We start from the raw sequence: 12881 nt of genomic DNA on the forward strand, positions 1-12881 counted from the left end.
CTATTGCTCAAAGCAGCCAAGGGTCTGCTGCCATCGTTGCCACCATCAGTAATTGCACCAGGACAAAGTTACAGGAATCATGATGAAGCTTAGCAGAGGTCCAGTCTCTGGTATCTGCATGTCTCCTTTATGTTCATAAAGGCATCTTGTAGAAAACTGTTGCCTTTACTTCTAGCTGTGCCAAGGAGCAATGTGGGTGATGTACCAGCTCTGTTGGAGGGTTGTTTACTTGGCTCTGCAATCTCACATTGGTGCTGTGTCCACCACAGAGCAATCACCACTAAGTTATTTTGGGAGTGTGAACTTCTGCTCAGTAAGGCAGAAAGTTTGGATTCTTTTGAATCTTTGTTCCAGTCTAGGTATTTTCGAGGTATTTCAATGATGATGTTTCTGAAAACGATGGAGTGTATTTCTTCTGATTTAGAAGGTAATCGATGTTTGTATTGAAATCAGACATGATCTTGCATGAAGGGTTCTGCTGTGTGAAATTCCCCCTTCTCCTTGACCAAGATTCCCTGATCTAATACCATATGTTCTATATGAGGTATGCAAGTTTTCTCAGCTATGTTGTTGAGTGTTGTTTGAAAACTAAGAATTTTGTTTTGGCTGTCCTTTGAATGTCAGTTCGAGGTATGCAAAAAAGGGCCTGTTTAGATCCTCAGTTTTGAGTTGCTTACCTTGGTGGATATTTTCTTTTTCTTTCCCTCCCTCCTTTTTTTTTTTTTTCTTTTTTCTTTAAATATCTCTGTCTTCTGCCCTGATGATGGAAGTGAAATAATAAATAGCTTTTGCATGGCTCACGTTCCAACACTTGTTAGCTTCTGTTTCTTGCTCTCCAAGGCAGTTACATTCCTTAAAAGTTCCTTTCCTTAAAAGTTAAATTCCTTTTGGTGTTCAATCCATAATTCTGCCTGTTTGCTATCTCTGCTAGTAGCTTATTCCTTAAATTTTCACATCAGAAAAACTTTCACTGTGGATTTCTGGGAGGTTTTCTTGCATGAAAGCTACTCAGGCAGCAAGCACTCCATAAACAAATGCACCATGCCTCTCCGTGTAGTAACAAGGCTTGTAAAGCAAGGATCTCACTTGGATTATCACAGTTCTCTTGGCTTGTGTGCTTGGAGAACTTTGGAATTTGTAAGGTTTAATATTGGAGTTAAGAAATGCTGCTTCTCATCTGTCTTACAAACTTAATGACAAAACATTGCTGGCTGTGAAAGGACGGCTTCACTAGATTTAATATGTGCAGGGAACAGTTGGCTACAGCTGTAGATATCCAGGCCTGTGCTGAAAATAACTTGTACAGTAAGAACTGTTCCTTTATTTGCTAAAAAATGTGTTCAATGAAAAAGATAGCTGTAGTTATAGAATTCAACAACTTCATTATGAATAATTTGGGATGTGAGTTTATGACAGTCCAGACTTGTGGCCATCAGTGGAGCATCTCTAGGGCAAATTTGGCTCCCAGGTCCTAGAGCTGGAAAATAAGCTTTCAGAGAAACAGAACAGATTCTAACCCATCACAGACCAGAGGGGATCGTGGCAATCTTTTAACTGAACATTTTCACAACCTTCAAAGACTTCTCTGTGAATCTTGTACAACAGCCGGTACGTTTTTTTACTACCCTTAAGCCTGTGGGCAATATTTATTATACAAGCAAAATGCTGAGCTTTTAAGGAGACTTTGTAGAAAAATTGAGCAGCTGTTTAGTGGGCCAAAAATCTTTATTCATTGTTTTTTATCAAAATCTTTAATCACAGCAAGGTGTTTGTTTAAAAAACCTTCCCTGTTATAAATGACTGCTCTTCCAATTTCTCATTCTGCTTCTGGGATGTTACTGTGAAGTCCTGGACCTCTCTTGTTTGAACACATGATCCTCCTGCCAGAGGATGTCTATTGTGGGCACACTCTGTGTTTTAGCAACTCTCCTGAAGTTTTAAAGTGTTTATCTTACACAGCTGAAAGTCTCCTCCTGTTTCATGAGCTCTACACTGGAATGCAGTGGAAGAGACCCAGGGCCTGTGGCCACCCAGATTAGAGTTTTTTGTATTAAGGTCCCTATATGGTTTTGTTAGAGACTTCAGCTCTGTCTCTGTCTGTCTCTGCTCCTTGTTTGGGAGGCTAGTGGGAGGAGAAGAGCTGAAGGGGCTATATAACCTCTGAGGTTTCAGATACAGAGTGTACCACCCTAGAGCAGCCATCCCCAGCCAAGCGCTGTCAGGGTAAGTGGCACAGAACCAATGGAATGATTTACAGGTTGCTGGAGGATTGAATTAAATAATGTCAAGTGGAAGCTATTCAGGAGGATGTACTGCTGTGCTGTAATTTGCTTAGGAGGCTTATTAGAATGGAGTTGATAAAATGCTTGTAGTATCTATACTGAGTTGTCTTTATTCTATATTCTGAAAGGGAAAGAAAAGTTCTACCCTAATAATTTTGCTGATTCTATCAGCACTTCTGCAACTGTATAAAGAAATGGTTTGTGTAATGTCACGCTGGAACTGCAGATATACTCTGGTTTAAATGAACCCATGTGGCATTGGAGTGTTAGTATGGGACAGAGTTCCTGATGGGGTATGTAGTAATGTTTCTTAGCAGATTTGCTTCAGTGCTTTCAATCGAGTGTGAGGTGAAAGAGTGTTTCATGGAATGTGACTGCAAGAAGAGCTGGAAGTATGCAAATCAGCAGTGTCTAATAGGATAAAATGAGGATGCATGTGTATTCATCCTTGTCTCTATGTATATGAAACTACTGTTCATTTTACTGTTGTAAAATGCCAAGCATTCATTAACAAACAGGCTACATGCAACACTTGCGGAGCTGGAGCTGTCTTTATAATTTGTTGTGGAGATTGGTGAGGTAATTGGTTATATTTGCGTGTAAAACAGGGAGAAGAGGGAGGCTAAAGACTGTGCTGTTTACTTGGGAAAAAATTTCCTTTCTTCCAAAGTACTCAGTGACATTTGCTGTTCTAAGATCTTGCTACTGCCTGCCATGGCAGTTCTGAGCTGCAACCCATTGGTTGGTAGCAGAGCCCTCTGATTTTTCAACTTTTTGTGCTTTATTACTAAATATGGTTTTCATTTAGAGTCCACTAAGCTCAGAAATGTAGCCTTTCCTGCCCCCTTCTTCCCCTCCCCCAAGTGATTTTTGGCATTGCATTAGCTGCATTGGTTTGAGCAACCCCCCTGACCTCAAACGCTGTTCCAAAAACAGACAGCTGAATAGCATATTTCCTAATTAGGAAATGGTTTGTCCAAACCAGTCTGTTCATTCATGTTAGATAACAGTTGTACTCCATTCAATAAATGTTTTAATATAAAGAGCCTGTTTTCCCAGGAGTTTAATAAGTGAAAAAATTGTAACTTACTTTCCTTCCACAGTTATAATGATAAAATATCTGGAATACAAAGTTAGGATTTCCCTATCCCTGTCTCCTCCTGGGAGCTCTGCCCACGCAGCCTGAAGGAGCAGGGCTGCAGCTATGTCTCGTGGCTGCCTGGCTGGGGAGAGATAGAGGATCTCAAATGAGGCATTTGGGAGAACTGCCTGGGCTTGTTCCATCCACTGTAGAGGCTAAGCAGATTGTGGCCTCTCTTGCCCATTGGCCATGGCTCTTGCTGATCCCATTCTCATTTCTGCCCGCATTTCCAGTATTCCTGCAGCAGAAGGTTTTGGAAGCTGCGTGTGGAGCCAGCTGGTCGGTGGATGACAGCTGTCTCCCTTAGCTGTTAACACATTGCAATTTGTTGAACTCTGCGTGGAAGCTCGAGCTTGGAGTGGGCCAAGTGATTCTCTACCACACTATAAATTGTGAGCAAATAGTTCTTCTTGAGTCCTGGTATTCAGTGCTTGTTTCTGTAATTGACTTTAATACAAAGCCTTCAAAGCATTTTTATTACCCATATTATCTTCCTGTTGCCAGAGGAAGAAAACAGTTTCTTTTTACTGAGCCAAGGAGCCAACATAAATTGTTCTGTCACTCTACAAACGTAGTTTATTAGCTACTTTGAAATGATGATAGAGCAGACATTATGGCCAGTTTTTGAAACACATACTGTCTCTGGCTTAATTTTAAAGGTGGTTTATTTTTCTCAGTGATTAGGGGAGAACTGGAAAAGACTTGCTTCTTTTATTTTTTCCCCCTTTTTATTTGGAAAATTTCTACCTTTTTAAGAGGTTAAATGTAAACTTAATTGGCCATCTTCACCAGTGGATTTATATCTGTATCAGGAAGACACCTCTGGTACATGCATAGCATTTCATGTAGTTAGTTTTGGGAAGCCCAAGACTAGAAGGGGAAGTTGAAGTGCTCTTACCTTTAACATGTGGCAGGATTTTGTCAGGGTGATAGAAAAGCAGGAGAAGTTGTGCTGAGTACAATGCAAATGAATCTTTGTTTTTGCAGCTGTCAGTCCAGCGTTCTCTTTTATCTCTCTCCCTCAGCCGTGGATTTCTGTGACCAAATTTAGATAAACATTTGCTGCTCCCTGATCTCTCTGCCTGTGCCGCAGAAGTCTCCTGTGGAATTCCCTGGATAATCTCTAGTGCATGTCTTTAGCAGACATGGTTGAAACCTCTCATGCTTTCAGAAGGAAGCCTGTTCCCTCCCACAGCCCTGCAGTCCTGGTGATTCCCAGACCGGGGCCATACCCTCCTTACAGGTTCTGATGCTTTCATGGAGCCAGGGTGGCTCTGCTACCCGAGTGTGATTTTTGGTTTTGATTTAATTCTTCCCTGTTGTTTTCATAGGGCTGTTTTCTGTCTGGAAGGCCAGCAGGCACTGCCATAGAAGATGTGTGAGGAGGAGGACAGCACTGCCCTTGTTTGTGACAATGGGTCGGGGCTCTGTAAAGCCGGCTTCGCTGGAGATGATGCTCCAAGAGCAGTTTTCCCGTCCATTGTGGGTCGTCCCAGGCACCAGGTGATGAACTACTTCGGCTGTCCTTTACTGGGCTCGTAGAAGGCTTTGCTGCCCTGTCCCCCGCTTTTCAGCCAGGGCCATCTGTGTCTGGGGCTAGTCCAGCCTAGGGTGATCTGTGTAACACAGATTTTCCAGGCAAAATGAGTCCACCAGAGCAGTCACCTGAATCAAAGGAGGTCTCTTGCCTTGTGAAAGTATTCCTTTTAAATTTTTTCACTCCCTTCTATGCCATCTTTTCTCTGCCCCTTAATTTTGAATCACCCAGAGAACTTGGTGAGAAAACTAGTTTAAAGAAACCCAACCCAAAATCCAAATAAGCCAAACACAGGAACATCTGGGAATTCTGAGTGCCCTTAAAGCTGATAATAGGTAATGTGTAGAAGACTAAAGGAGGAAGCAGAAGTTTTCACTTAATTTCCTCCTAACCTTTCTGACTTTATTCATTTATTTTTTTAGCTGTATCAGAAATTGCTATCTAGGGTTGAGTTTCCTTAGCTTCAAGGTTTACATTTGAATATGTGATGTATTTCACTATATTTTAATAGTTTACAAAATACATTTAATATCTGAGTTGTTAAACATAGAGAGTTTATGAAACAGATCACTATTAGCATGAATTAGAGAGGTTTGTCTAGGTCACAATAAACTAATCACAATAAACTAATTAGCAGATCCACCTAATTGCTTCTATCACCCAAGGCCCTGGTGAAAAGAGACAAGCTCTTTGTAATATGTAGCACATTATATGCTCAGCAAATGCATTTTAAGTTCTCCAGGATTGGAGAAATATCTGCCTTTCAGTATAGAAACTAGGACTGGAGGGCTAATTGAGGCCGCTGGAAACTACCGTAATTTAAAAAGTGTATTCAAATCTGTAGCTAGTGTGAATGATATTAATTGCTCAAAACCAAGCCATATAGTTACAGTGGAAGCAGACACAGATTTCTAGAACCTCTCTTGCCTGATCATGTAGGATGGATCATCCCATTAAAAATTGCAAATCAGGGATGTCTCTTTTTAAGGCATAGATTTAGAGATGCCAGGGTTTGGAATTTGTAGTGACTAAATTCTGATACGAGTATTATGCACTTAAATGATCCTACTGTACATATATTTTTTTCATTATTTCTGACTTCAACATAGAGACTAGTGTATATCCAGAATAGTTTACAGCTTCTGGTCCTATAATCATTTCTAGAGGATCCATGAAAATACCTGTAAAGAAGTACACACAGTAGATTTAAATTGTCCATCCCTAATTACAGTATTGTGGCATTCAAATAGAGGATTAAAAAATGTTGAAACTTAAGCTTTGGGAAATGTAAAGTGTGTATCACTCTATCTTGACCCTTAGGTGGCACAATATCACTTTCTGCTTTTACTCCACTTTATTATTATTTAGCAGACGGTTCATCCTGAAAGAATAACAAACATTAAAACAACTCAATTTTTCCACTTTATCTTGATGCATTTAATACTGTACTTGTTCCATTTACTTAACTGTAATGGAAGAACTCCAGAGATTTAATAACCAAACACTTAATACTGGCAATTTAAGAGCAACACATAATTCTCCATTTGTTAGTATTAACTATGTTGTAACTAGTATAACTGGCAACTAGATTGATTTCACAGCTGATGTTCTGTCTATTTTATGACAGTTTTCCCTGAGACACTAACACAATCTGTATTATTTTATAGGGTGTGATGGTTGGTATGGGTCAAAAAGACAGCTATGTGGGTGATGAGGCTCAAAGCAAGAGAGGAATCCTGACCCTGAAATACCCCATAGAGCACGGCATCATTACAAACTGGGACGACATGGAGAAGGTATTTTAGCTTTGAAAAGCTGATGTACACTGCTGGTAAACAGAACTACTTGGACCAAATATTTACAGAACATCCACTAAATTTTAGATGAAAGTGTCATGCTATCCAGTATGGTTCAAGGAGAAGCTTGTTAACAGCCAAGGTTAACCTGCATCTAAAGCTTGAGTATCAGTAGGAGTACATCAAAATTGTAATTAGGAGTTCTTTTACTCCAGCCTGATCTTTGCTAGGTACAGAGAAGGGGGCGGGGAGAGAGAGAAGGGAAGAAAGAAAGAAAAGGAATTGATCAATTTGCTAGCAAAAAGTAGAATATAAGAAGGTATCTGTTTCTGCAAAAATGCAAAGCATGTATGTGAATCTGGAGTAAAGGGCAGTGGTTATACACATACTTTTTAATGCTTGGAAGATTAGCAGTATTGCAGTGCAATGCATCCATTTCAGAGCCGGACTGAAAGGCTTTCAGAACCATGTTTATAGTTACAGTCTGAACAGATAATATGATTTCTAAGATTCTAAAATGGTATCTCCATTTAATGCTGTTCTGTGAAAATAGGGCTATTTGGGACAGTCTGGGCACCCCAACATACTGTAAGTGTGTGGAGTCATCTAGCACTTTATGACTTTCAGTATTGTAGAATTTGCTTGAAAACAAAATCTTTGGATGCCAAACATATCAACCAGTCCCTAATCACCACCATCTTGAAAACAAGCTTAGCAAAAACTTTTTTGCCTTCAGACTAAAATCTCTGATTGTTTTACTTCTTATCAATGTATTAACATCCTCACTGCAGTCCACTTGGCCTCAGATTTTTACAGCTTGTAGGAAGTTGTGTGGAGATGATAAACACAAATTGACTTTCAACCTCACAAAACATTTATCTTCACTTTTTCTCATGAATTCTTGGGCTGGCCTGTACAAACCAAAAGATGAAACCATCAAGAAACCTATTATCTATTGAACTCTGTGTATGTTCTCTAGTTTTTCTGGAACTGTTTCCCTTTCAGTCATTATTGAAATAGTAATGCTGGAACCAAGTGTGTCCTGGTCTGTCTTTTCTACTGTAAGAGTACCATATTAATTTTCCTTAGCTTATGTGTCCTTAAAGTAAGTCATATATTTATTACTGGTAGTAAAGCCTGAGAGGATAGTTCTTTCCTTTCTACAGTTATTCTGGTAGTCTCTATGGAGGCAGTAAGAAAACTGCATGAGAAACATTACCAGCCTATATCTAGAGCTGCAAGCAGAGTGCTGAGCTCAGTACCTGTCTGGAAGTGATGCTGAGCTGCTGACCAATGGTGTTTCTTTCCCTTGGCTTCTCTCATTATCCTCAGATCTGGCATCATTCTTTCTATAATGAGCTCCGGGTTGCACCTGAAGAGCACCCGACTCTGCTGACTGAAGCGCCGCTGAACCCCAAAGCCAACCGTGAGAAAATGACACAGGTAAGCTCACACTAAAGCTGTGGAGTAATCCAGGCTTTTCATTCAACAGCACGGGAATGTCATCATTCCAGTTAGTCATGCTGTCCAGCAGTCTGTCTCTCTCAATTATGGAAGATGGAAAGTAAATGGTGACCATCTGTCATATTTATATATTACATGTAGTTTAGAAAATCATTGTATCTGCTTTGAATGTGAGCACTCCAGTCTGTCCAAACCTCATGTCATCTTAATCTGTTTTTATGCCCAGGCCTACCACAAAATAATCTTTAATACGTGCATGTGGCTTTATTGATATGAAAAAGATATAGGCCAAATACAGGGAGATACCTTACAGGACAAATATTTTCGGATTTAGATTTTGTATTTTCATTTCTTGTTTTTATCAACCATAGAAAAATATGAAAATATTGTATTCTGCCTCTTTTTCAGTAAATTGCTTCAACTAAGCTAAACCCCCTAATTGTTAAGACAATTATTTTAATTGCATTTCAGATTATGTTCGAGACGTTCAATGTGCCAGCCATGTATGTAGCAATTCAAGCCGTTCTGTCCCTCTATGCCTCTGGGCGTACCACAGGTAAGCCTCAGGAGAACATGGCACAGATGTTTGAAACAGTTCCGTGGGTATGATGGTAATGAACCCTGTGTTATCTTCTCAAAGGGATCGTGCTTGACTCTGGGGATGGTGTCACCCACAACGTGCCCATCTATGAAGGCTATGCCCTGCCACACGCCATCATGCGTCTGGACCTGGCTGGCAGGGACCTGACAGACTACCTCATGAAAATCCTGACGGAGCGTGGGTACTCCTTTGTCACCACTGGTAAGGACACGCTGCTGGCTGAAAGGGAGCCTTGCTCATGTGCAGTGTTTCTACTGGCTTCAGAAGGACTGTCAGTGGTTCTGCAGCTGAATAGGCAGGTCTCCAACATGAAAGTCTAGCAGAGGATTTGTTTAAAATATGGGGAGGGTATTGGAGGATTAAAGGGAACAACCAGTTAACATGTCTGTGTCCTTCCTGAATGCCATTTTAAAGACTGAATGCTCTTTGCAGCGGAGCGTGAAATTGTCCGTGACATCAAGGAAAAGCTCTGTTACGTGGCCCTGGACTTTGAAAATGAGATGGCCACCGCTGCATCTTCCTCCTCTCTGGAAAAAAGCTATGAGCTTCCTGATGGTCAGGTGATCACCATTGGAAATGAACGCTTTCGGTGCCCAGAGACCCTCTTCCAGCCATCTTTCATTGGTAGGTTCAGTGACTGTTCTGCCTTGGTAAACTGCACAGAAATACCAAGTCCCTATTTCCTTTTGCTTGTGCTCCATTATTAACTCACCCAGACCTATACATGAGTGTGTCTTACCACCCATTATAAAACAATCTTTTAGAACAAGACTATTAATGCGGTGGGAAGAACTTAATTTTAAACAATTAGTCAAAATGCTTTCTCAAATTAAACCCGCAATGTTTATTCTTGCCTTCTGGCATTGGGCCTGTGCCATTTTGTATGTTTGAATGTACTTGCCAGGAGTGGAAAGAGGTGGGAGGGGCAGACAGGACGCAAGACCTACTTTTATTTTTCCAAAAGACTGCTCCAAATCCTGAATCCACGGCTCATTGCCTTTTCGGAGCAAAGCCAAGATGATGCCATGCTAATCAACATCCATGAAGGCAGATTTGCAACTAGGTCACACAGAAATCCAGCATCAGTTCTGCCAATGGGCAGAATTTCAACTCAGAGATAAAGTAGTTGCATACCTAGAGGTATTAGGACATTTTTGACTGTTCTGTCTCTGAGTTGACTTAATTTGAAAAGAAAACCAAAAAAAAAAAAAAAAAAAAAAAAGAAAACAAAACAAATTATTCCAAGACCATATAAGGAATTCTTAGGACAATTGAGATTGCCTGCAAAATCGCAGTGGAAACTTTACTATTCCACACCCCCAATTTTCTTTTTAAGGAGGAGTTGTGTAAGGGGGAGAGGAGGGCTGTACACCAAAGAACCCTTAAGCAAATAATTTAGGCAACTGCAGAGTGACTTTCCAGATTTCCAAAGCTCTGAGACTGATGTCTTCCAAAGACTCACTAAACAGCATGTCAGTTCCACATTAACAATTTTAAGTCTCTGTCTGGAGTTGCTTCCTCAGTGTTCTTCTGTACCTTCCCCAGGCATGGAGTCTGCTGGCATTCATGAAACCACTTACAACAGCATCATGAAATGTGACATAGACATCAGAAAGGACCTTTACGCCAACAATGTGCTGTCTGGAGGCACCACAATGTACCCGGGTATTGCAGACAGGATGCAGAAAGAAATAACTGCTCTGGCTCCTAGCACCATGAAGATCAAGGTATGTATGGTGCAATCGTTTGTAGACCATATGAACTGGCATTTACAAAGTCCTCAAAGATCTAGTGAAACACTTTACAAAGTGCTTTTAACATATTTTGAATCACATCTGGACTATCTAGCAAATAATCACCAACAGGTAACTTTGGTGCTGGAAGAAGAGAGCCTTCTCTCATTTCCTTGTTCATGTTGATTTCTGTCAAATGTACTAATGTAGCCAAAGAACAGCATGAATTCAGAGGCATAAATTTTCCTCTGGGGCTGTATGTGAGCTTCTTCAGCCCTTCTAGTCTGATGGACATGAGAGGGAGGAAATGCTGGTTTTGTCTTTGGCTTACAAGTTTGAAAAAGAAAGAGATCCTGACAAACTAATCTTCATTCTGCTGCTTTAAATCTTCTGTTCTTTGCTTTACAAACATGTTATCAGCTATACCAAAAAGAGTGCTCCATAGGTTTTTTATTTTTTCAAGCCCACCTTGGACTGTCATGATGTGTTTCCAGAGCAATTATCTCCCTTTTCTCATATGTGCCCAGGAGTACACAAATGCACCAGGGATCAGGGTCACTGAGAAGGCTGAGTCAGGCAGAGAATGTGAGAGTATAGATTTATTTAACAAATTTTAAACTTTCCTGTTTTCAGCAATGGATAGCTGTAGCACATAGATGCAGTATTTTTGTTACTGTCACATATCACTGCTTTAGTATTTTTGTTTTGGTTTTTTTATTATTTTTTTTTCACCATAGACAGTTGTACTTACTGCTTTTGTTTCTTAATAAACAGATCATTGCTCCTCCTGAACGCAAGTACTCGGTCTGGATTGGAGGTTCTATTCTTGCTTCCCTCTCTACTTTCCAGCAGATGTGGATCAGCAAACAGGAATATGATGAAGCTGGTCCATCCATTGTTCACCGCAAATGCTTTTAAATTGCTTTTTCTTTTTATGTCTCCTTAGTGTGAATGTATTCAGGGAAATACATTCTTATAATTTCATTCCATAAATCCTTCATCATAATTAATCTAATTAATTGGATACTGTGTATTTCTTAAAATAAATTTAAAATATGCTATGAAATTGCTGCTCCTATTTAAAACAAAAACAAACGCCAAGCCGTGCATGTGTGGAGATGCCATTACAGCTGGCTTGAGGCTCCATCTTGTGACAAGAATTTATTATTACACTGTACTGGGCTTAACGGAAATGGTGGTACTCTAGCTTGATGATACCAGTGCCAGAAGATGCTCATCTGTCAGACTGCATGTTCTCAAAGTTTAGCCTCAGAAAATATTTCAATCTGCAGACAGAACCAGTTGTGGTTCTTACAAAGTTCTAGGCAGTACCAGAGGAGCACGTCATCTGTTCAATACCAGGGCATAGGCAAGCTGCTTTGCATCTGCCCTATCCAGAAATATTATCTACCCACATCACTTCTTTCTTCACAGCTGTCATGCTGGAAAAGATAACTTCTTACAGTTCATGGCCCAGGGGTGTATGATGTGTACCACAACAATTCTGTGTTTTCTTTAAAGAAATAAAACCTGTTCCTTTGGGAGCATATCGAAACACTAATAGTAGGTCAAACATATGACTTTCCAATTATATGCCCTCAGGATGAGTGCAGTCTATTATTTTTATTTTGTGATTTCTAGCAGGGTCTAAAGGGTAATTAAGCTGGCTTAATATACTTTCTCTTCAGAACTTTTTTTAAGGGGTGGGGAGTAATGTGTTCAAAGTAGCTAAAATAATTTAGACAGTTTTCTTTTTCTGTGATTATTCTGATTGCATTTATAATCTTAAACACATCAGCTAGAAGTATATACATAGAAGCTGAAGCCAGTAATACTGTCTTAGAAATATATATATATGAATAAAGAATTCACTGAGACAGACCTGGAAAAGGCCACTTCTAAGGAACTTGCTGCAATATGTATTCATTAGAGTTCAGGATAAAGAATGCTATTTATTTTCGTAACCTATTTTTCCTCTCTCAACTCAATAGTTTACCTCACTTGCCTGTTACTTGTTACCTTTTAGACTGTAAGCTCTTTGCAACAGCAGCTGTTATTTACCAGGTCTTCATAATCCCAGGGTTCCAGATCTTGTCCAGCTTCTGACTGTTAGCACATGTTGCAAACCTCTTTGTACTAACCTTATTATTTAAAGTATAGGTCATCTAGGTTCTTGGAACAGTTACTAAATAAACTCTTGTAAAAGCAAATACCTTTGTATGGTTCTTCCTTCTAACACTGTCTAGATCTTTCTATCTAACTCTAGATAGATCCAGGGAATCCTTTTCAGGATAAGAAGTCTTTCAGTTTAAAGTCTCTACTGGCAG

At 40.0% G+C, this 12881-nt stretch overlaps 1 protein-coding gene across 1 annotated transcript; it reads left to right on the forward strand.

The window, feature by feature from the left end:
* The first annotated feature begins 2138 nt into the window (after positions 1 to 2138).
* Positions 2139 to 12766, forward strand: ACTA2 (actin alpha 2, smooth muscle). The gene is made up of 9 exons (XM_066323876.1): positions 2139 to 2223; positions 4755 to 4926; positions 6628 to 6756; positions 8089 to 8199; positions 8692 to 8776; positions 8861 to 9022; positions 9254 to 9445; positions 10367 to 10548; positions 11329 to 12766. Exons 2-9 carry the CDS (start codon positions 4798 to 4800, stop codon positions 11470 to 11472), a joined length of 1134 nt encoding a protein of 377 aa, XP_066179973.1. The 5' UTR covers positions 2139 to 2223; positions 4755 to 4797; the 3' UTR covers positions 11473 to 12766.
* Positions 12767 to 12881: the final 115 nt, after the last annotated feature.

The sequence above is a fragment of the Sylvia atricapilla genome, chromosome 8 (genome assembly GCF_009819655.1).
Source record: "Sylvia atricapilla isolate bSylAtr1 chromosome 8, bSylAtr1.pri, whole genome shotgun sequence".
Lineage (NCBI taxonomy): Eukaryota > Metazoa > Chordata > Aves > Passeriformes > Sylviidae > Sylvia > Sylvia atricapilla.

Coding starts and splice junctions, on each gene's coding strand:
- ACTA2 (XM_066323876.1), top strand. CDS start 4,798: ATGTGTGAGGAGGAGGACAGCACTGCCCTTGTTTGTGACAATGGGTCG. Junction 9,023..9,253: donor GTACTCCTTTGTCACCACTG/GTAAGGACACGC, acceptor TGCTCTTTGCAG/CGGAGCGTGAAATTGTCCGT. Junction 10,549..11,328: donor CTAGCACCATGAAGATCAAG/GTATGTATGGTG, acceptor CTTAATAAACAG/ATCATTGCTCCTCCTGAACG.